The following is a 23,461-nucleotide window of genomic DNA, read 5'->3' on the forward strand; positions in this document are numbered from 1 at the left end:
TCTCTGCTAATTGCCTGGGCAAGCAACAGAAGATGGCCCAAGTGGTTGGGCCCCTGCCACCCACAATAGAGACTTGGAAGAAGTTCCTGGTTCCCTTGTGGCCATCTGAGGAGTGAACCATCAGATGGAAGATCTCTCTCCTCACTCTGTAACTCTGCCTTTCAAATAAATCTTATTTTTTAAAAATTATTTATTTGAAGGGCAGAGAGACAGAATGATGAGGATCTTCCATCTGCTGGTTCACTCCTGAAATGCCCACAACAGCTCAGAGCTGGGTGTGGCCAAAGCTGGGAATTCAGTCCGGGTCTGCCACGTGGTTGGCAGGGACTCAAGTACCTGAGCCATCACCTGCTCCCTCCCAAAGTGTGTATTAGTAGGAATCTGGAGCATAGCTGGCCTTGAACCCTGGCACGCCAATCGGTGTAGAATGTGGGCATCCCAACTGACATGTTAACCGCTATGCTCAACACCTGACCCGTAGAACTACAGTTTTCTAATAGGGCCTGAGAGATACCCACTAGATTCAGCAGAGAACTGTGCTTGACTAGGATCTGGAAGAACAAAAAGTGACCAATGAGTGCTGACCAAATTGTAAGCCCTGGGGCAGGAGCTGGGGATATAACAGTGAAGACAATAGAAGAAAACCTTTGTCTTTATTCTGCTTATACTCTACAGGATTGGGGATTAATAATAATAATAATAATAAACCAGAATAAATAAGGAAAATACATAGTATATCAGATAGTGTTTGATGTCAGAAAAGAGAGGGGAATTAGAAATTTGGGGGGTGCAATTTTATTTGGTGAAAAGCATTGCAGAGATGACATTTGAATGAAATACTAGAGGAAGTGAGGGGGAAAATATTACGTTATGCGCTGTAAGAGTCTTTTTTTTTTTTTTTTTGGTCATATATGCAGATTCTGGTTATTCCTAAGCAGTTTGTCCCAAACTGGCCTACCCACAGCTCTGGAAGAAATAATGAAAGACTCATTTAGGTAAAGTGGGAACCTGAAGGCAGAGCACAACACTAAGCTCCCATTCTCCATGGTTCAACGGTCCTAGGCAAGAGAGAAAACAACAAAAACAATTCCAAACCTTCCTGTCCCTTTAAAGAGGGCGGTTCTGCACTGGCCAATAATACCCGCGGCTGCCGGGAAGGGGCGGGGCGAGGGCGGGGCTCGCGGCGCCGGTGTCCTCCTCCTACGGCAAGCCGGAGGTAGCAAGATGGCGGCCGCAGAGGAAGGTTGTGGTGCCGCGGCCGAAGCGGACCGGGAATTGGAGGAGCTTCTGGAAAGTAAGAGCCCGTAATGGGAATGGCTCGAAGGGGGCGAGAATGAGGGACCCATTCAGAGGGTAAAGTGAACCTGAGATATTTGGGGCTGAGCGGGAGAGACTCTGCCAAGGTTGGGCGGGGGCGGAGTTCTGACTGCGACCCCTGATTCGATCTCTGGGTCACCGGGCCGCTCCCGGGTGGCGGCAGCAGGGGAGCTCGCCTAGTGGTAACCGGCCTTGTCAGGGCTGTGCTTCCTGATCCTCCTCTAACCTGCCTTTGCTTTTGATTAGTACCAAGTTCTTGAAGTCGAACTTGTTCCCTGCCCCCAGCAGTTTTGGCCCTTGGTGGGCGGGCGGCTGAGTGAACCTTCACGGATTGCCTGCGTTAACTCTTATTGTGTCCTTCTGTTATCTGTAACACAAAAATTTTGTCTCCTCCCAAACCTTTCTCCTTTCCCGGCCCCTGCTGCAGTTCTTTGGTCATGTTAGTTCAAGCAAACCCCTTTCCTATTTGAGAAACAGGATGCAGTAGTCCCCCGGGGGAAGAGAGTGCACTCTTCTGAAAGAGCACGGAGATTCTTTTCTCCCTTAGCCTTGTCCTTCGCTTCTCTGTCGCTTTCCTGCCCTGAGTGGGGCTTGGCCCTTTCCTAGGCTTGGCAGGCAGAGTGGTGGTGACAACACAGGCTCTTCAGGGCAGAGGTGATTTTACTGCTATCTCTTACCCAATCACGGAGATGTGGGCAGGCAGAAGAATGAACAGAACAGTGAGGTGTGCCAAGTGCCAAGTAAATGGGCAGATGGTTATCTGCAGAGGGAGAAACCAAAGGGAGAACTCAGTTGGAGAGTAAGAAAGTTGAATTCCCCGCCATAGAGCACAGAGGGAGATCCTCAGTCTGTGCTAGCACCAAGTCCAACAGGACGCAGGTGGGACATCTGGTGCTTTCCTGCCAGAGATTATCCCCTTTAGCGTTCCAGAGTGCATTCAGGGGAGTAAGGACACCTAGGTCTCTGCTCTTGTGGGAAATTTGTATGGAATTTCTCAGGAATCAGAGTATGTGCGTGCAGATGGCTGTGCAGAACTGTAACCCTGTAATCCTCGCAGCTCTGAGGGGATGCTTTTCCCACCTTAAGGAATTTCTTCCTGTTTGAGCTCAGTAAATTAGGTAATCTAAGTGGGATGCTTATTGATGGGTTGGCTGGGTGGGGGAGACAAAACTGAGGAAAGTTGGCAATATGAACGATCGTTTTCCTAATGCTTTGCCCAGAAACCAGCCAGCCTTACAGCCTCATCTGTCCCCAACACACACACCGTGTCTCTTGTCTCTGAAGGTGCTCTTGATGATTTCGATAAAGCCAAACCTTCCCCAGCACCCCTTCCTACCACCACGGCCCCCGATGCATCGGGGCCCCAGAAGAAATCGCCAGGAGACACTGCCAAAGTACACATTCTAGTCCCTTAAGGGAGGGGGCGGGGATGGGCATGCAGCTCTGAGCAGAGGTGGGGCAGGCCCCTGTGGGCCAGAGGGGAGGCGGGGAAGGGTGCCTTGGCCTCAGATCGCTGAGTGCTGTTGCAGGCCTCAGCCCTTGTGAAACAGGGACTTGAGGCTGAGTGGAAGAATCTCAAGAAACCTCCTTGGGAAAAAAGTAGGTTTAAATGGTTGGATTGGTATGCTCCCCTGTACCCCTCCCTCACTGGCCAGATGCCTTACTGGGATAGGTGGTTAGAATGTCCTGTGGAGGTGGGTAGGAGGGAGGCGCTGCATTTCCAAGAGCTACTACCTGTGGCTTCTGTGAGAGGCCAGGCCAAAGTGCAGTGCTGTAAAAGGTACTGTGGTTGCCCCTCCTCTGCAGGATGCCCTTTTCGCCTCCCAAGAGAAGTTTTTCCAGGAGCTGTTTGACAGTGAGCTGGCTTCCCAAGCCACTGCAGAGTTTGAGAAAGCAATGAAGGAGTTGGCTGAGGAAGAGCCCCACCTGGTGGAGCAGTTCCAGAAGCTCTCAGAAGCTGCCGGGAGAGTGGGTAAGGAGAGTGGGTAAAGACCCCAGAAAATGGGACTGTCTAAGCAGACCTCTTAAGTCTGTTGCTCGAAGACACCAGAATTCTTAGCAAAATTGATAGCTATCATGATGTCATAGCCGTGAGGTGGTGGGGTGAGCCATGGGTGAAGGGATGAGAATCCTGCTTAATGGAAGAGATGAGATAGGTTGGGAAGTAATAGAAAAGATTTTTCAAAACTGTTTCCATTACAGAGACTAAAGTGATAAGGAGTCATGTAAAACTGTGAACTGATCGTGAAAATAACTGTAGAGTATTCAAAGATTTCACTAGTTGGTGCTTCATGTCCTTGGTATCCAAGCTGGAAACCAGGTCAGTCCAGGCAAGGGAATGGTTAAAATCCTAAGTGGTCTTGGCCCTTTTGATCTTTCTTAGGCAGTGATGCAACCTCCCAACAAGAATTTACTTCTTGCCTGAAGGAGACACTCAGTGGACTGGCCAAAAACGCCACTGACCTTCAGGTGAGGGCTTGTGGTCCACACACTTCACCAGCTGCGTCAGCAGAATGCTGGCTCCTGTGTGTATCATCCTCAGTCTGGCCCTTCCTCACTGTTTTGTAATCGACAATTTTAGATGGTTCTTTACCACCTGAGACGGTGGCGAGGATCCCGAGAAGACAGTATACCTACTCATCTCTCTCTTGTCCTATCTAGAACTCAGGCATGTCAGAAGAGGAGCTGACCAAGGCCATGGAAGGGCTGGGCATGGATGAAGGGGATGGAGAAGGGAACATTCTCCCCATCATGCAGAGTATTATGCAGAACCTGTTATCCAAGGATGTACTATATCCATCACTGAAGGAGATCACAGAAAAGGTTTGTGAACTTCCAAACTCTGCTTTTTCCCCTTGCTCTGTATCATAGCAACTCATATGGGCTACTTTGTCTACTAGAGCCTGTGGGGAAAGAGTAAATCAAGTGCACAAGTCCCTCTGTTTTTTTCTCCTTTATTTATTTGGCGTGGGAAGGATTGGAGAGTGGGGAAGTTGTGTCTGTGTGAGAGCACAAATACCACACTGAGAATGGCTGGGGAAGATGGGGAAATCCTAGGGCCACTGTTGTGAACAGTGGGTTAAACTGCTGCTTGTGATCCGGGCATCCCATATCAGAAAGCTAGTTCAAGTCCCAAATACTCCACTTCCTATCCAGCAATCTGCTAATTCTCCTGGGAAGTACTTGGGTCCTGGGGTTCTGGGCTCCTGGCTTTGGGCTGGCCAAGCCCTAGATGTTGTGGCCATTTGGGGAGTAAATCAGTGGATGGAAGATCTCTGTTTCTCCTCCCTCTGTCACTCTGCCTTTCAAATAAATAAATCTTTTATTTTTAAGAAGGCTGTAGGGTATGGCGGGAATCCTTTTAGTTCGAGTTTTCTGTAAACTGGTTCAAGACTCTGGGATTGTCTGATCAATCTCTTTTTTTAAATTAAAAAAATATATTTATTTGAAAGGTAGAATGACAGAGAAGGAGAGACGGAGAGCTCCTCCATTTGACTCCCTAGATAGCCAAGGTGACTAGTGCCAGACAGTCTGAACACAAGGAGCCAGGAACTCTATCCTGGTCTCCTGTGTGGGTGTTAGGAGTCCAAGTATTTGAACCATAACCTGCTGTCTTCCCAGGCATGTTAGCAGAGAACTGCATCAGAAGTGGAGCAGCCAGGACTTGAACTGGCATCCTAATGTACAATGCCAGCATCACAAGCTTTTCCTGCTGTACCACAGGGCTGGCCTCCTTTTTTTTTTTTTTTTTTTTTTAAGAATTATTTATTTATTTTAAAGAGTTAAACAGAAGGAGAGAGAGAGAGAGAAAGGTTTTCCATCCGCTGGTTAACTCCCCAATTGGCTACAAAGGCCGGAGCTGTGCTGATCCCAAGCCAGGAGCCTGGAGCTTCTTCCGGGTCTCCCACGTGGGTGCAGGGGCCTAAGGCCTTGGGCCATCTTCTACTGCTTTCCCAGGCCAAAGCAGAGAGCTGGATCAGAAGTGGAGCAGCCAGGTCTTGAACTGGTGTCCATATGGGATGCCGGCACTACAGGCGGCAGCTTTACCCGCTACACCACAGCACCGGCCCCTGGCCACCTTCTTATACTTCTGTCTTCATTGGTTTCTCCAACAATGATTCACTGAAGATTCTTTGGCTTTATATCATGAATAATTTAAGAGTAATTTAAATGACAGTCCCATCAAAGAGCTGACAGTTTTACTGAAGCAGTAAAATGTAGAAGTGACACAAAGCAGTTGTGATTAAGCTCCTCATGGCTGTGAATCCGGGAGGAATGTATGTTGAGATATTTGCTATCTGTCCCTGCACAGAAATATTTTGCCAGTCTCTGGTGACCATAAATGCTAATATAGGCAAATGATCTGGCTGGAGTCCATCCTACTTCTTGTGATGCATTGCTTATTTCTGTGTCTCCCCTCCTTTTTACAAATATAAAATTTGTAAATGTAAAATTGAAAATTTACAAATGTAAAATGTAAAATGCATATTGTTCTTGTTATCTTTTCCTGTCAGTTGTTCACTTAATTTTTTCCCCACATGTTCTGTCTTTCATTAGTATCCAGAATGGTTACAGAGTCACCGGGAATCTCTACCCCCAGAGCAGTATGAAAAATACCAGGAGCAGCACAGTGTCATGGGCAAAATATGTGAACAGTTTGAGGCAGAGACACCTACAGACAATGAGGCCACCCAGAAGGCTCGTTTTGAGATGGTGCTGGATCTTATGCAGCAGGTAGGGCCCCCTCTTGCCATCTGCCCGTCAGTGCTGACCACATGAGTGTCCACTGGAGGAGGTATCTGGGAATGATGCTGTGCTACTAAGCCCAGCTGGAAGAAGGAGCACCAGCAAGGCCTTGTGACCAGAGACCACGTGATCAGAGAGAGCGCTAATCAGATTCCTGTCCTTTCTGAGATTTTCCTCTGGTTCATGTTCCTCTTTCCTCATTTTCCAGCTACAGGATTTGGGCCATCCTCCAAAAGAACTGGCTGGGGAGATGGTGAGTATGTTTTCTCCTAAGCACTAATCTCAGCCCAGTTTCCAAAATTCTGTAACCTCTGGTGATTCTACCTAAGATGATGATTGTGGCTACTGGGGATGGACCTGCAGAAGTTCTGACCTGAAATATGAGTTATCTGAATCCCTTCATCTCTTCTCCAGCCTCCTGGCCTCAACTTTGACCTGGATGCCCTCAATCTGTCGGGCCCACCAGGTGCCAGTGGTGAACAGTGTCTGATCATGTGAAACACAACACGTGTTCCTCCCTGAGTCCCAGCCATGGGGAACATCTGGAGTCAGCAGAACCATTGGGAACTGAGGCAGTAATGTCATCTGCTGGAGCAGTCTGCCCACTGGCCTCTCATCCCATCCAAGACTGTGCCATACCACCTGAGGCTTTTCCTATTCCTAGGAATAGGATCTGCTCTGCAGGCCATTTCTGTGAGCCCTACTCCCTTGTGGTTTTTGCTGCTAACAAAGGCCCAGCTGCCAGGTGAAGGAAGGCATCTCTTTGAGGACATGTGTCTTCCTCTCACTCCAAAATGTTGTATGTGGCCACACTGATGCCCAGGGTCTTTGTGCCTTGTCTCTACTCCCTCTTCTATCTAGGGAGTAGGGGCAGAGTCCTGAGATTCTGTATTTCTACAGTTTTCTCAGGCAGAATGAAAATGGGGAGAGACTTAGCCTGGGCTGGGGCTGTAAGTCTGTCACTATGTCCTCTAACTTTTAGACAGACTATTGTGAATTCCCTGAAGAGAAAGGGCTTTTGCGTGTAATCAGAATGGAGTTAGAAGAGAAGCCTGGGATTCTCCTCTCTCTAGGTGCTGAGCCCTCAACTCCCTATTCCAACCCGAGAACTGAAGTTATTACCCTGGTCTTTCCTACTATGCTGTTTGGTCTGGGTGAGCCCAGCCTTGACTGCCTTCTTTTGCCTGTCCTCTTACCACCCACTGTAAGATACTTGTTTATTCCAACCCTGCTGAGTCCAAGCTATTACAAAGAAGGGCCCATCCTTTTTTCTCATTATCTAGTTCATCCACCTCTCACTGACTCCCTCTGTCCCTGGAAAACTTGATGGTAGTATCAGATTGGAGAAATGAAAAGACCATTCTTCCCAAATACATTCTGACTTATTTAATACACCCAATCCCCTTAGAATCCTTGGTTCAGGAAGGGAAAGGGGGAGGGATGTAGCCTGGGTCCCTTTTCCTGCAGGCCCCGTGGGGCAGTGTCTAATAAATATTGTGAGTGAGAGTGTGGCCTATTTTTCATCTAGGTCTTTTTCTGATCTTCCTCAGCTCTGTAAGATGCACAGTGAGAAATGTTAGGAGACTAGTTTTCTGTAACATTTGGCTCCAGGATCCACTACCACCTGCCTGCAGAGCTCAGTCTGCCCCTGAGTTGGCAAAGGAGACTGGACAGCCATATTTCAGTCTGGAAAGCCCTTCACTTGGCATTGTATTTCAACATTTCACACTAGTGTTAGCAATATATTTTGACTTGTATTGTAAATTATTTCTCTTTGAGCTGATCTTGCCCTTTCTGAGGCTCCCAGTGGATCTACGGACCTTGGTTGCCATATGTTGGGTGAGGCTCTGTTCTGCTCAATGTATGAATGACCAGTTATTGTTATTCAAAAAATGACTCTTGTCAGAGCAGCTTGGTATTCTGACATGCCCCTTTCCTGTGGGTTCAGACCTCCCACCCCACCCCTGCCCCCTGCAGTGATCCCACACCTTCTGTGATATTGGCAAAGAAGGAAATGATCTTGAGGCCCCAGGTTGTTTGAGAAGGTCCACTTTCTGTAAGTTACCAAAGCATGGGAGAGCCCAGGTCTGAATGTGAACTCCTGTACTCTGTGAGAGATTGGAAAAATACAGACTTGTGATGCTGGCCATGGGGTCTAAATTCCAAAATTCTCTCCTTAAAGCTACAGCCAAAAACTAGACAAGGATAGAGAGGAGGAAGGAAGAACAAATGGATCCTGTTCCTTGTGCTCATTGTCCTAGTTAAAATTCTCACTTTTGCTGACCTGGCCGGAGCTTACTCCAGGAATCTAAGTAGATGCCCTGATCCATGTTAGCTGTGTTCTCAGTGCATTTATTTTCATTGTTACTTTGATTGAACAAGAGCAAATTGACCTCAAGATGGCTCTGTTCCAGAATAACTATTTGAATGATTCTAGGACTTGTAGTGGAATGGAGCTTGGTACTGTAGAGCAATCCTTTTCAAACAGTGTGGTAGAGGACTAGGTTTTTTGTTTCTGAAACAGCTAATCCTTCGTATCAATATGCATTTCCATTGCCCATGATATACAGTTTACATGTGGTATACAATTTACACTCTGTGCTTTCCTACTGTCTAAGTTTGGCAACACCTAAGACTATCCAGACTCTTTTCAGCAGGGTAAGTCCACTGGTCATGTAGTTGGATACATACAACGTCAAATGCTAAAAAGTTTCTTGATTTCTAAATCCTCATGTCACAGACTGGTAAAAAACTGTTTCAGACCAACAAAAGTCTACAAACCATCAATGTATGAATAGCACTGCTCTAGGGCCCTTCTTAGAGTATCTCCATAGATCGTAATCAAAGGGATAACATTTCTGTACTTCTGTACAAGAGTTGTTTTGAGAGAACTTGTTCTTCAGCAAGAATGTATCACTGTAAGGACATCTCTGGCATTCTTACAGCCTTCTTTGCTGCTTAAAAATAACCGTTAGAGGCCGGCGCCGCGGCTCACTAGGCTAATCCTCCGCCTAGCGGCGCCGGCACACCGGGTTCTAGTCCCGGTCGGGGCGCCGGATTCTGTCCCGGTTGCCCCTCTTCCAGGCCAGCCCTCTGCTGTGGCCAGGGAGTGCAGTGGAGGATGGCCCAGGTGCTTGGGCCCTGCACCCCATGGGAGACCAGGAAAAGCACCTGGCTCCTGGCTCCTGCCATTGGATCAGCGCGGTGCGCCGGCCGCAGCGTGCCAGCTGCGGCGGCCATTGGAGGGTGAACCAACGGCAAAAGGAAGACCTTTCTCTCTGTCTCTCTCTCTCACTGTCCACTCTGCCTGTCAAAAAAAAAAAAAAAAAAAAATAACCGTTACAAAGCTTAGAATTTAAGTTGCATATGAAATATTTTTGCTGCTTTCAAAGGAAGTGTTCATTTGCTAAAAAATTGTGTATGTTAGGTAGAAAACATATGGTTGTTTGGATGTCTTAATGAATTAACACTTGAATTCATGCAGAAATTGTGATAGTGGGGACATTTTTCTGTGATTCTGAAGCATGTTGTAAAAGCCCCACAAGGCAGTTTTATACTGTTGGCTTTGGGGAGCCTGGGAAAAATGGTGGCCCACGTTAAAGAAAGTGGAGATGGCAGAACATACAGAAAAGGAAAAGAAGGCTTTGAGGAAATGGGCAGGTAAGACCGAATGTTATGTAACACTGGAAAAGCTATCAGTTGACCAGATTCTTCAGAAGGGCCTGAGGAATTTTTTTAAAATAAAGGCACTAGGAAAGACACTGATGAAGGAGTATTAGCATCCTTGAAAGTTTAGAAGTGGCCATTTTTGTAGATTGAAGCTAATGGAGATGTTCAAGAACTGATTGCCCTGAAAGCAATGGACCTAAAAAGATCATGCCTGACAGCAAAGGCCAGAGTGGCAAGACTTAACCCCTGGGAGCAAGGTAGGTGAATTTCTCTAAGGGTAAAAGGTCAAAATGGAGATGACTAGTAGAATGTGGGGGTCCTAGAAGCCAGATAGGCAGCCAAGGAGAGAAGGTTTGAGATAATAATTTCAGTGAAAAAAAATCACAATTTCTTGCCCAGTTGCTAAGCATGAGACTGTTCTTAGATTCACAAGCTAAAATTTTTTTTCTTTTTTTAGATACATTTATTTGAAAGGTAGAGTTACAGAGAGAAGCGGAGAGACAGGGAGGGAAAGACAAATCTTCCATCCTCTGGTTCATTCCTCAAATGGTTGCAACGGCCAGGGCTGAGCCAGGCTGAAGCCCAGAATCTGGAACTCCATCCAGGGCTCTTCCCACCTGGATGACAGGGGCCCAAGTACTTGGGCCATCTTCTGCTCTTTTCTCAGGCATATTAGTAGGGAGCTGCGTTGGAAGTGGAATAGCTGGGACTCAAACCAGTGCTCATATTGGTATGCTCATGTTGCAGGTCGTGGCTTAACCTGCTGTATCACCATGCCAGCCTCACAAACTATCAATTTAAAGAGAACCATTTACTCTGTTAATCCTACAGTGGGGAAAGAAGAATACCCAGATTTTGAGTTAGGAAACAGAGATATAGGATCTGAGTTGCCACTGATGCTCAGGGACCCAAAACACCACCTCAGTGCCTATACTCAACAATACTCCCAGCCCTGCTCTCATTAAGAAATATGGGGCCAGATAATCAGTACTGACCCAAGTATGTCTCAGTGGATCCTGAAGCTCACTTTCGGGTCATTTTCCAGTTTCCAGATGTGTAATCAAAATGAACATATTTAGCAGTTGGCAAAAAGACCTAGAAGCAGCTCCTGAAACATTGCCACATCTGCCAAGGTAATAAATATTAAAAATGGTACTGTGTGAGAAGTGGCAGAGATTGCTTCTACCCTTAAAGATCTAAAGGATCATACACTTCATTTGTTTCACCTGTTGGGCCTTTGCAACAACTACATGGCTTATGGTGGATGACAATGGACTATTGGCAAACAGCCAGAAGTAATCTTAATTTCAGTGTTCTTCAACATGGTTTCTTTACTGGACTGAGTAACACAGCCTCTGGTATAGGTATGTGGCTGTTAGCACATGGATCAGCAAACTATATCCCACAAGTCAAATCTGGTCCACTGCCTATTTTTGTAAATAAAATTTTATTGACACAGTCATTTACATGTTGTCTGTGGATGTTTTTGTGCTACAATAGCAAAATGGAGTAGTTATGACAGACCACATAGCCTGTAAAACCTGAACTATTTACTATCTGATTTAAGGGTGCCAGCGTCTTTGAGAAGTTTGGAATTAGCTATTTCTGTAGATTGAGCCAAGTGGAAGATGTTAAAGAACTTAGTTCCCTAGTAGTGATGAGGTGATAGGATCCTGACATAGCAAAGGTCTAATGGGAATGCTTAACTCTCGAAAGCAAGGTATGTGAAACCCTAATCTAGTGAATATTATTACTGATCTGAACACTATCAGAAAGGAGTATCAGAAGCATTCTGGTATTTGCAAGGATGTACAGCAATATGAGAAACCTTCAAAAAAGTTCATGGTAAAAATAGAATTGAAAGATAATGTAGGGGCAGGCATTGTGGCACAGCAGGTTTAAGCTACTGCTTAGAATGCCACAGTAACAGAGTGCTGGATCAATCCTGGCTACTCTGCTTCCAATCTAGCTTCCTGCTAATGTATCCTGAGAGGTAACAGGTGATGATTCAAGTGCTTGGGCCTCTGCCATCCTTGGGGAGACCAGGATAGAGTTCCAGACTCTTGGGCTTCAGCCTGGCTCAGCCCTGGCCGTTGCAACCATTTGAGGAATGAACCAGAGGATGGAAGAATTGTCTTTCCCTCCCTGTCTCTCCCCTAGCATGGCTGTTGTGGGCATTTAAGGAGTGATCTGACTCAGTGTTGTTCTGCCTTTCAAATGGTAGATGAAAACGAGTAGATATTTTTTTAAAACAATGTGAATTTTCCAAGACTTTCGGAAGTACCTATGCAAGGGGACTTCGGAAAATTCAGGATAAATAGAAATCTAAGCAGTTTTTTCCTAATACACATTTTTCATGAAGTTTGAAGACATGGAAATGCATGGATTTCAAAAATTTTTGCACCAAAATGAACTTACCTTTCAACCCCATTTCCATGAAGTTTTTGGAGTACCATTGTATTTTCACAGTCTTGACCTAGAGCTATGTTAATACTCCCCTTGTCATAGTATAGGATAAAGGGACCTGGGCATTCCACAGAATATCACATTTGGTGTATTAAGGTTTTGGGGTTTTTAAAAATTTAAGATATTTGTTTTTGTTTTGCTCTAATGTTTAGGAGCTATTTCATCTTTTTTAATTTTTCAATTAAGTTTTTAAAAAAATTTGTTTGAAAGGTAGACAGATCTCTTCCATTTGCTGATTCACTCCCCTAATCCCACAACAGCTGGGGGCTGGGCCAGGCCAAAACCAGGAGGCCCAAATTCAGTTCAGGTCTCTCAGTTGAGGGGCAAGGACCTGAGTACTTGAATCATTGTCTACTGCCTCCCAGAATGTGTATTAGCAGGAAGCTGGAATCAGAAGTGGATCCAGCAGTCAAACCAGGCACCCCAGTGTGGGATGCCAGCCTCTTAACTAGTGCAACAAACACCCACCTCAGTGGTTATGTTAATCAGGTATGAAGGATATGTTAATCAATCCTATCCTGACGACCAAGAAGTGTTAATGGTTGCCTCTGTTAGCACCATGTGCATGCTGACTGCTAACCAGTTGCACGATTGGAGTTTCAGCAGTGTCAGAACTCTGGAATCCTTGGTGGGAAATGTGTTCTCAAGACAGTGGGAGATAAAACTATAGAAATGGCAGGGACCTGCCCCGTTGGTGAAATTTGAGTCCAGTGGTGTTGGAGCATTCTGGCATATGCCATCTGAAGTAAAGGACGGGTTATTGCAGGCCTGTTAGTTTTTGGAGGCATATATTCTGCACTTGGGATGCAAGAAAAGATTCTGCAGTAGGTCCAGGAAGCCATATAACTTGAAAAATTCCATGGTACTAGAGGTCTCTGTTGCAGGAAGAGATGCAGTGTGGTTTCCCTGGCAATCTCCAGTTGGAGTTCCAGCCCAGACCTTCAGGATTCTGAAGTAAATGATGGTGTCTTCAGCAAAGAAAATTTTACCATTTGAAAAGTATCTCCTGGCATGCTGTCAGGCCCTGATAGTTGCCTATATAATTAGTTATCATCAGCTCAGCCAAATGATAAAGTTGTGTGGACAACAGTAGCTGTCCATCTTAAAAATGGAAATGGTACATTCAAGAAGCAGCCCAAGCAAATTTGGTGGCAGAGGTAACAAGGAACCTCAGGATTAGCTCTGTTACCACCTTTCTGTCAGCTCATATCTAATGGCCACATGAACTATCTGATAGAAGAGGAGGGGAAAAAATCATGTTTAGTTGATGAATAGGTTCGTTGGTTTAATATGCTGGGGCAAGCCGGATACCGACAGCTTTTCACTGTAGCCCCACTCAAGAGTGGCCCTGAAAGACAATAAGAGAAGAAATCTTTTCAGTGTATGGGGCTTCAGGCAGTATACTTGAGTATCTACTTTGGAGGAAAAGGTGGCTGGAGATAAGGCTATATATGAACCCACACTGCTGGTGAGTTGGTTGGTCAAGGTTCTCAAAGGTCAACAAAGTTTAATGAAGAGCATTTGGATGGATCAGTGACTGGCACCTATTCAAGTATTCACCAGCCAAGCAAGTGGTTAGGATGATTTGGTCAGGAGTACCTCAGCTATCTGGTGCTTGCACAGAAAGCTCATATATTTGTAGTCACCATAGTGACAGATGGAGACTCATTGGCTTATTAACATGGACTCTTCTGTTAACAGAGGCTGATTTAGCTGCTGCCAAAGCTAAACATCCAAAACTGTGCGCCCCCAATTCAGTAATACTCAAGGAGAATAATCAGCTACTTAGTGGTGAGTTGATTACACTGAGACTTTCTTGTTTGAAAGAGGCAAACATTTACCCTCACCAGGATTGAAACATTTTGTTTGCCTATCCTGTCTACAGTACCTTAATCAGTGTTACCATCCAAGGACTTAATATAAATATCTGATCTACTGCTATGAGGTCCAACATAATGCCATGGAATAAGGCAAAGCAGGCATGCAGTGGGCACATTACTATAGTCAAGTGGGTTGTAGGGTCCACTGATCCTACCAGATTCATTCAGGATGTACTGGCCTGGTGGAGCAGTGGGATGACATTTTGAAGGGGCAGTTGTGTAAGCAAGGCATGTCTTTCACAATACAGAATAAACTTTCTTTATAGGGTGCTTTATCACCAGTAGGCTCTGGAACCAAGGAGTGGAAATAAGAGTGATCCTGTTTGGCACTATTCCTAGCAGTCTGCTTGAGGAATTTGTGGTTCCTGTCCATGCAACTTGAAGCTCTGTAGGTCTAGAGGTACTAGTTCCCAAAATGGATAGGCTTCCATAAGGTACTACAGAAGAATCTCAGTAAACTTAAAGATGTGGTTGCCATCTGATCACTCTGGGTTCAGCAAACTTAGCAGGCAAAGAAAAGAACCATACCGCCACAGTATAATTGACTTGTAATTTCTAAGGAGATAATACTGCTGCTATAAAATGGGAAAAGAAGAAAGTATGATGCAAAGTGTTCCCTATGATATCTCTTGGTTCTCCCATACCTAGTTTTAAGTGTAAGTGGGGGGGCCAGCGCCATGGCTCACTTGGTTAATCCACCTGTGGCGCTGCCATCCCATATAGGCTCCAAGCTCTAGTCCCGACTGCTTCTCTTCCAGTCCAGCTCTCTGCTGTGGCCCGGGAGGGCAGTGGAGGATGGCCCAAGTGCTTGGGAGACCAGGAGGAAGCACCTGGCTCCTGTCTTCGGATCAGCACAGCGCCGGCCATAGCAGCCATTTGGGGAGTGAACCAACGGAAGGAAGACCTTTCTCTTTCTCTCTCACTAACTCTAGCTGTCAAAAAAAAAAAAAAAAAAAAAAAAAAAAGTAAATGGGCATGGTCACCAGGGCTGAGAATCTTCAGGGATCAGGATCTGAGTCACTCTACCAGGTCAGCCACCTAGGTCAGCATAAAACTTAGTCTAGAGGGAGCTGAAACTAGAATGGGTGGTCAAGAAGGAGGATGATGAATATCATTTATAGCTTCAGAACCAAGTGCAGCAACTCCTCTTTTAAGTGTTCACAGAAATTGTGACTAACTGGAATGCAGGAGAAAGTGCCTGACTAGATGGGGTGAACTTAATGTATAAGCAAATGGATATGAGCAGTGCCACATGTAGAGTATACCAGGGCATAGTTGGTATCCTGCCCAGATCCCCTTAAGCCTGCAAGTGAGGGCTGCTGGATCCTTAAGAACTACTCTGTGTCAACAGAAGCCACTTCTGGACATTCTTGGAAAGTGTGTCAATTTCCACAAAGAAGTCAGGATTCTGGTAGGTATTGCTTTGACAGTAATGACAGACAATCAGAAATTGCTCTATCAGCAAATGATACTGAGGTACAAGATCTGCCCCCCCCCCCTTTCTTCAGAGTGGGGCAAATGTGCCATTTATGTTCTAGAGTTCACGCCTTAGCACCTTAACCTATATATTTGCCTAACTTTCTCTTCTTTCCTATCTTGCTTCCCTCATTTAATTATAGTTTTTACTTGAGAGCACTACTTCTATAAACCATTTGCACAGAATCCTTGCTTAGACTCTGCCTCTAGGAAATCCAACCTAAAACTGGTAAATACTGGTACCAACTAAGAGATAACAAGAATGGGAGCACTTTGGGTTTGTCAGCAGATAAAGATGAGTTTAGTTTTAAAATTCTGAAGTACCATTGACAGAATCGAAAGCAACCTCAACTTGATAGAATGCAACTATGAAAAACTTAGAGTTGAAATATTTATTGGTGGAAGACTAGATGCTTTTCCCCTAAGATCAAGAACAAGACAAGATATCCAGTATCATTACTTTTAGTCAACATTATACCGAAAGTTCTAATCTGGGCAATTAGGCAAGAAAAATAAGTAAAAGGCATCCAGATTGGAAAGGAAAAAATAAAACTGTATTCACAGATAGCATTATCTTATATATAGAAAAACCTAAGGAATCTACTAAACTTATTAGGACTAAAGGGTTCAGCAAGATTGCAAGATACCAAATCGGTATACAAAAAACAGTTGTGCTCTGTTTGCAATGAGCATACAAAAAGAAAGTCAAGAAAATAGTCCCATTCACAATAGCATTGAAAAAGCTCAGGTTTTAACAAGAAACACAAAACTTAATACTGTGAAAACTATAAAACATAGTTGTAAGAAAAAGTTCTAGAATGGGAAAACATCCACGTTCATGGATCAGAAGACTTAACATTGTTAAGATGGCAACACTGCCCAAACAATATCCACATTTAATGCAGTCTTTATCGGAATCCCTAAATGACTTCTTTGTAGAAACTGGCAAGTTGATTCTAAAATTCACAAGAAATTGGAATGGACTTGAAATAAATCGATCTTGAAAATAAGATAGGACAATTCACCACTCAATTTCAGAAATTACTACAAGTAATGATATGTGGTATTGGCACAAAACAGGCATAGAAATCAATGGAATTGAATTAAGAGTGCAGAAAAAAAGCATCTGTGATCAACTGACTTTTCAAAAGAGTGCCAAGACCATCCAGTGTGGAAAAATAGTCTTTCCAAAAGTGGTACTGGGTTAACCAGGTAGCCATATCCAAAAGAATGGTGTTTGATCCTTATACCATTTATGAAAATTAAAAGAAAAAAAAGAGAGAGAAGGATCAGAGGCCCATAAGAACTAAAACTAAAGCCCTTAGAAGAAAATACAGGAGTAAACCTTCATGACTTTGGATTCTGCAAAGAATCCTTAGATATAACGCCAAAAGTATGAGTAGCAACAACAAAAAATAAATAAATTGGATTTCATCAAAATGTAAACATTTTGTGATTTCAAAAGATAACCATCAAGAAAGTGAAAAGACAACCCAACAGAAGGAGAAAATATCACAAATCTGATAAGGGACTTGTACCTAAAATATATGCTCAATAATAAAAATAACCCTGCTTAAAAATGGGCAAAGGATCCGAATAGACCAGAGAATATATAAAAGTGATCAATAAGCACATGAAAAGATGCTGGATATCATTAATCTTTAGAGAACTACAAATCAGAAACCACAGAAAAATATCACTTCATATCAACTACAGTGACTGGAATAAGAAAAGTATTGGCAAGAATGAGGAACAATCGGAATCTTCGTATGTTGCTGCTGTGGATGTAAAGTGGTGTAACTGCTTGAGAAAACATCCTGGCAGTTCATCAGATGGTTAAATATAGAATTAACCATATGACTCAGCAATTCCATTCTTTGGTATGTATCCAAGAAAATGAAAACAGGTCTGTCTGCACAGAAGCTTGTATAGAAATGTTTATAGAAATGATTATTCATAATAAAAGGTGGAAACAATCCAAGTGTCCATCAACCGGTGAATACATAAAGCACTTTGTCTATAGAATGGAATATTTGGCCATAAGAAGAAATGTACTAACAAGTGCTACCATATTCATGGACTTTGACAACATTGTGCTAAGGCAAAGAACCCAGTCATAAAAGACCACATATTTTATCATTCTATACATAGCAAAGTCCAGAGTATGGAAGTCCATAAGACAAAAAATAGATTAATGGTTTCTTAGTGCTGGGTGGAAAGATAGGAAGATGGGGAGATGATAACTAAAGGGTGTTGGGTTCCTTTTTTAAAGTTTATTTTTATTTGAAAGAGCAATACAGAAAGAACTTCTATCTGCTTGTTCACTTCCCAAATGGTCATAGTAACCAGAGCTAGGACAGACGGAAGCCATGGGCCAGAAACTCCATCTGGGTTTCCCACATAGGTGGCAGGGACCCAAGTACTTGAGCCATCATCTGCTGCCTTCCAGCATGTACAATAGGCTGGATCTGAAGCAGAGGAGGGACTGAATCTTAGGCACTCTGAACTGGTATGTGGGCAGCCCAAGAAGCTCTTAACCTGCTGTGCCACAACTCCTGCCCTTGGGTTTCTTTTTTAAGCTGATGAAAATGTTTTAATATTGACTGGTGGTAGTTGTATATGTCTGAATAAATTTAATGCCATTGAATTGTACACTATGAATTGTATGTGAATTATATCTGAATGAATCTGTTTTAAAAAGTTAAAAAAAAAAAACAAAAAACAAAAAACAAAAAACAAGTGCTACTGACCACCAGGTGTGTGAGTGCAAAGTTTGAAAAGAAAACCTGGGTTAAAAATAAAGACATGGGAGCCATCATTATGTGGATGTAGTTTAAACTGTGAGAATGGATATGACCACTTTGAAAGAACATGTGGAATGAAGAGGAAGGAGTGGCCATTTGGCCTAGTGGTTATGATGACCACATCCCATTTCAGAGTGCTGGCTTTGGTATCTAACTCCAGCTTCCTGCTAACACAGACCCTGAGAGGCAGCAGTGACGACTAAGTGATGAGTTTGTGCCACCTGTGTGGGAAATCTGAGTTGAATTCCTGACTCTAGGCTTCAGGGCCATCATGAGCATTTGGAGAGTGAACTAGTGGATGTGAGCTCTGTGTCTCAAATGGAGAAAAAGGGAGGAAAGAAAGAAGAGGAGTGGGAGCGGAAGAAGAGACACTAATGAAGTAGATGGCCAGAGACACATAAATAGATCCATGGAATACAATGTCACAGAAATCAGTGGGACTGGATATCTTGAAGGGATAATGATCATACAACCTCAAATTGAATAGGGAAGCTCAAATAAGAAAGGGAAAATTTCATGCTAATTGCAGTTGATTTTTTTGGTAACAGAAATGTGTCCACAAACCTTGGGTACAAACACCAGAACATGGATGGGGAGGGAAGTGCTTTTATCCCTATAGCTCTGTTAAAATTGCTAATGTCAAAGTCTTAACCTCCATGTTTTCAAATCCATTGGTCAGTTTTCAGTCAGCTTAACCTCAGTTTCTTGAGCAGGAATGACAGTGTATAGTATCTTTGTTCAGACTTTTTTTTTTTTAATTTGCAATATAAGACTTAACTCTTGCTTTCTATTGTTGACTGCTCTTTTTACATTTGGCTGGATATTCCTCCTCTCTAACCTCTACTAATTGCAATGCCTCAGGACCAGAGGTGTCAGTCTTTAGATTGCATGCCTTCCACAGTAACTGAGCTCTCTACACCCCATGGCTATCTATATTATTTACATGGCTATCTATATTATTTACAACTTATTGACTCAATTTGTTTAATCATTTATTTTGAAGGCAGAGTTACAGAGAAAGAAGGAGAGACAGAAAAAGATCTTCCATCTGCTAGTTCACTCTCCAAATGGCTACAAAGGCTGGGGCTGATCCAGGCCAAAGTCAGGAGCCTGGGTCTCCCACATAGATGGCAGGGGTCCAAGTACTTGGGCCATCTTTTGCTGCTTTCCCAGGTACACTAGTAGGGAGCTGGATCAGAAGTGGAACAGGTGGAACTCAGATCAGTGCCCAGGCAGGTGTTGCAGGAGGTAGCTTACCCTGCTCTGCCACAATGCTGACCCTTGATTCTCCAGGTTATACCACCATTGCCCCCTTTGGTGAGCTCCAGACTCACATTTCCAATTATCACTCAGTAGTTCTGAAAATCTAATAGACCTCTCCAGTCTAACATGTCTAAAATAGAGCTGGGGATGGGAATTTGGCCTAACATTAAGCTTCTGGTCAGGATGCCCACGTGCCATGTCAGTGGATTGATTGAAGTCTCAGCTCATGCACAGCTGGGAGACAGCAGGTGCTAGCACAGGTGGTTGGTTCCCTGCCACCAGATGGGAGACCTGCATTGAGTTCCTGGCTGCAAGCACTTGGGGAATGAACCAGCAGATGGAAGTGCTCGCTTGCACTCTCTCTCTGATAAACAGACAAATTAGAGCTGGGTGTTTCCCCCTAAAGCCCTGCTCCTGTCCCCAATATGTGTTGCTATCTCAGAAAGTGGCATTACTAATTATCTAGTACAAGTCAAAAAACTTGATTCTTCTTTATCTTACACCTCACATTCAATCTATAGCAAGTCACCTCTATGCTATTTTCAAAGTACATCCTGAGTCTACCCACTTCCTGCCATTTCTGTGCAATAGTACTAGTTTTGCAGATCTTTTGTCATAGCTTCCTAGCTGCTCTTTTGGCTTTATTTTGCCTTCCTGCAGGCAGTTCTTAAAGAATCAACCAGAGTGAGCCTCTTCAATTATAAATCAAATCATGTCACTCTTGCTCAGAGCCCTCCCTCCATAGCTTGCCTGCACCCTTATGATAAAATCCTGAGTCTGTGAGTGATCTGGCTCCCATGTTTCTCCAAACCAATTTCCTACCTGCTCTTTTTCCATGCTGGCTTCCTTGCCATGCACATTCAAACTTCAGGGTCATTACTTTGCTATTCCCTCTGCCTAGATTGTTCTTTACCAGTTGTGTATGGCTCACTGTCTTCATGTTGTATCTTTATTCAAACATCATCTCAATCAAGGAGCCTTTCCCAAACTTCCTTTGTAAAAGAGCATACCCACCATGGTCACCCACTTTTACCCCACTATATTTTCCTTTACAGTACTTTTTTGTTACTTTATATTATTGTCTGTGTCCGTGGGTCTCTCCTCCCCCTAACTTCCAACCCCTGCACTAATGGAGTTTCATTCACTGCTTTCTGCTTTACTTTCTTCTACAGTACTTTTTATAACTTAATGTGATTGTCTTACTACAATCCTAGCCCCTATGTTAATAAATTCCATGAATGCAAGAATCAATCTTGGTTTGTTTTATTCACTGCTGCAGCCCCAGCACCCACAACAGGGCTGTCATGTAATGGGAATTCGATGCGGAGTTGTTGACAGAGTAAAGAAAAGAATGTATAAGATGACAGGGCATTAAATAACAACTGGTGCTCTAGTCCTTTTCTAAAGGTATTGAGATTACAAAGATAAAAAAGACCAAGTCCTTGCCCTTAACACCTCATAGCTAGATTACAAACAAAATCATGGGTTAAATATTATAGGTAAAACATGGTATGAAAAAAATGAGAATAAGACAACAGAGAATGATGGTGTGTGTTTCCAGTTTCCATTTTAGTTGGAATAGTCAAGAGCTGCCTCCCTCAGGAAGTAGCATTCCAACAGAGACCTGATTAAGTGGAGAGATCGTCTAATAAAAATGTAACAGGTGGACATTTAAAAAAAAAAAAAGCGGGGGGGGGTTTGAAGCATACTTTGGTCGGAGTGACAGTGAGACTAGAGCAAAAAGTTAGAGAGATGAAATCAGAGATGGTGTCAGATTTAGGTAGAGCCTTCAAAGGAAGCCACTATGAGAATTTTTTAAAAATTGTGATGGGAAGCAATTAGAGGTTTTGAGCAGGGGAATAATATTACGTTACATTTTAGAAAGGCACTCTGGCTGCCCCTATACACTGTACCAGAGTAGGTGTCTGTGGGATAGGACGGTAGCGGTAGAGGCGGTGAAAGGGACACCGGGGCCTCTGGTAATCAAATCCGCTAGCCTGGCACCAGGAATAAGCCTGGGCACCCTTTCTTTAGGTGTCAGAACCACGCAGAGTGCATAACGTCACCCTACACCACCTTGGGAACCCTCGCCACCCCACCGATTTAGGAAAGAGCCTCCTGCATAGCTTAGCTGCACTTCAAGCTTCCGAGCTCCCCTTTAAATATGGATAAATGGAGGTTTTAAGGGAGAGGCGGGTCTCATTAGTATAGAAACCATATAAGGAAGTACAGTCTTAAATCTGGCGTGCACTGCTCGTTTCCAGGGCTTAAAAACGGCGAGACTGGAAGGCACCCAGGAAGTACCCTGCCAATCCCTTGGAAGTGAAGCTTACGTCCACTACACTTCTGGGAAGCCCCTAACCCGCATTTGTTTTGGCTATCACGCTAGGAAAACAACTTTGGTTCCACGGTAATGCGCACGCGCCCCTTGCTGTGTTTTCCGTTGGCCGTAAGCCCCGCCCCTTCTGCGTCCTTCGAGGAGGGTTGGGAGCCGTGAGCTCGCGCGACCACTCTTCCCTCAGTCTTCTTGAGCACATCGTCGCAAACGAGGCCGGAAAGCGTGGCAGCGCAGGCGCAAGCGCAGAGAACGGAGGCGGTGGTGGTGGCGGCCGCTGGCCAGCGTAAGATGGCGGCGGCGTTGGTGGCGGCAGTGGACGGGGCGGCAGGGCCTGGAACGGTCGGAGCAGCCGCTGGCAGAAGGATGACCCAAGACGGGAAGCAGGCTGCTGAGCCTCGCCGGCTCCCGTGCTTGTAACTGCCCCAGCCGGATACCCCCTCCCCCCTTGACCTACCCGGTCTGTGTCTCGTTCCGGCTCGGCCTGCCCCCCTCTCCGTGGCCGATTTCCCCTTAGGATGGGTCTGATTCCTTTCCCAAGCTCCTAGGCTCAGGTGTTCTCCTTCCCTTGGCCTGAATGACTGCCGGGAGAACTGGTTGCCCTTTGCTCAGGTCAGCCTTGGGATTGTCCCCAAGAGCCAGCCCCACAGTTCACAGGGACGTCTTGCTTCGTCGGGTGACCCATTTGTGCGTTCCCATTTCCCCCCCTTAGATTGGGGGACGCGGCTCACCTGCGTCTCGCTGTCACTTCAGGGCCCCCGCGCACTGCGTCCCCCTCCCCCAGCCTAAGTTCTCTGGCCCAGCACCTTGTACGGAAGGCCGAGGTCCAAGAATCTGAGAGTCAGTTGTTGCCGTCTGGTCTTTAGCGTATAATTCTGTTAGATTACCCCCTCTCACCTCCAAATCTTTTGGGACACCTTCGGACGGCCCCGTTTGGTTCCTGTTAGTTGGAAAGCATCTGGTGGCTTGAATTTCTGACTCATATGATTGTTGCTGGAGTCTGTAAACAAACCGGCACTAGCGCTATCACATTCTCTGCGGGATTTACCCCCCTGCTCTGTGGCTTCTTGCTGAGAGGTTGTTTGGTTATGGTTTAGCGTTGCAAAGATTCACGTTTTCCTTTTAAGTGACTTTTAGTTTTAATGGAGCTGGGAGATAAATTGCCTGGCTTCTAATTCTCGGGTTGGTTCATTTTATTTCCGTGGGGGGGTGGGGGGTGGGGGGTGGTGATTTGTTCACTAGTCGGATTAGATAAATTATTCTGGTTTTAGATAGTTCTTAGGCGGTCTAAAAAATACTAAAATGTGATCGTAAATATTTTTATTATGTTTAGTAGAAGAGACACCTTTTCCATGTAAACTTAACTGTTCTCAGCCCTTCAGTGAATCTCCAGACCTATTTTCTCAGGAGCTCAGCCTGGCCTTACTTCCGCGATAAAAGGAGGAAAGGTGAGTGGGAGTTGAAGGCATTTAAATTCCTAAGTTCTAGACAGACCCTGCCCTGAT

General features: G+C 44.6%; 2 protein-coding genes across 38 annotated transcripts in view; both read left to right on the plus strand.

Moving 5' to 3' along the window:
- The first annotated feature begins 1,215 nt into the window (after window positions 1-1,215).
- On the plus strand, window positions 1,216-17,530 carry PEX19 (peroxisomal biogenesis factor 19). 4 transcript variants are annotated; one of them, XM_089299723.1, is made up of 9 exons: window positions 1,216-1,294; window positions 2,602-2,711; window positions 3,124-3,289; window positions 3,701-3,786; window positions 3,979-4,140; window positions 5,875-6,051; window positions 6,272-6,316; window positions 9,878-9,989; window positions 13,900-17,530. In XM_089299723.1, exons 1-9 carry the CDS (start codon window positions 1,225-1,227, stop codon window positions 14,052-14,054), a joined length of 1,083 nt encoding a protein of 360 aa, XP_089155849.1. In that variant the 5' UTR covers window positions 1,216-1,224; the 3' UTR covers window positions 14,055-17,530. The 4 variants fall into 4 exon arrangements, with proteins under 4 accessions (XP_089155849.1, XP_089155852.1, XP_008262457.1 ...); XM_089299726.1 differs by lacking the exons at window positions 9,878-9,989; window positions 13,900-17,530 and adding an exon at window positions 6,449-7,569; XM_008264235.5 differs by lacking the exons at window positions 9,878-9,989; window positions 13,900-17,530 and adding an exon at window positions 6,478-7,569.
- A 4,355-nt stretch (window positions 17,531-21,885) lies between these two features.
- Window positions 21,886-23,461, plus strand: part of DCAF8 (DDB1 and CUL4 associated factor 8) — a 54,448-nt gene continuing 52,872 nt past the window's right edge. For 2 of the 34 annotated variants that reach the window (XR_016210481.1, XM_008264233.5), the window contains exons 1-2: window positions 22,070-22,242; window positions 23,331-23,404. Coding sequence is in view for 1 of the 34 variants with exons in the window: in XM_008264226.4 (XP_008262448.1) it covers window positions 22,534-22,568; window positions 23,331-23,404 (109 nt within the window). In the remaining 33 variants the exon portion in view is untranslated. Of the gene's footprint in view, window positions 23,139-23,289; window positions 23,405-23,461 lie in introns of all 34 variants that reach the window. The other 32 variants (XR_016210488.1, XM_051858476.3, XR_016210487.1 and 29 more) reach the window with 24 other exon arrangements.

The sequence above is a fragment of the Oryctolagus cuniculus genome, chromosome 7, assembly GCF_051225735.1.
Source record: "Oryctolagus cuniculus isolate XC-2025 breed Fujian yellow rabbit chromosome 7, ASM5122573v1, whole genome shotgun sequence".
Taxonomy (NCBI): domain Eukaryota; kingdom Metazoa; phylum Chordata; class Mammalia; order Lagomorpha; family Leporidae; genus Oryctolagus; species Oryctolagus cuniculus.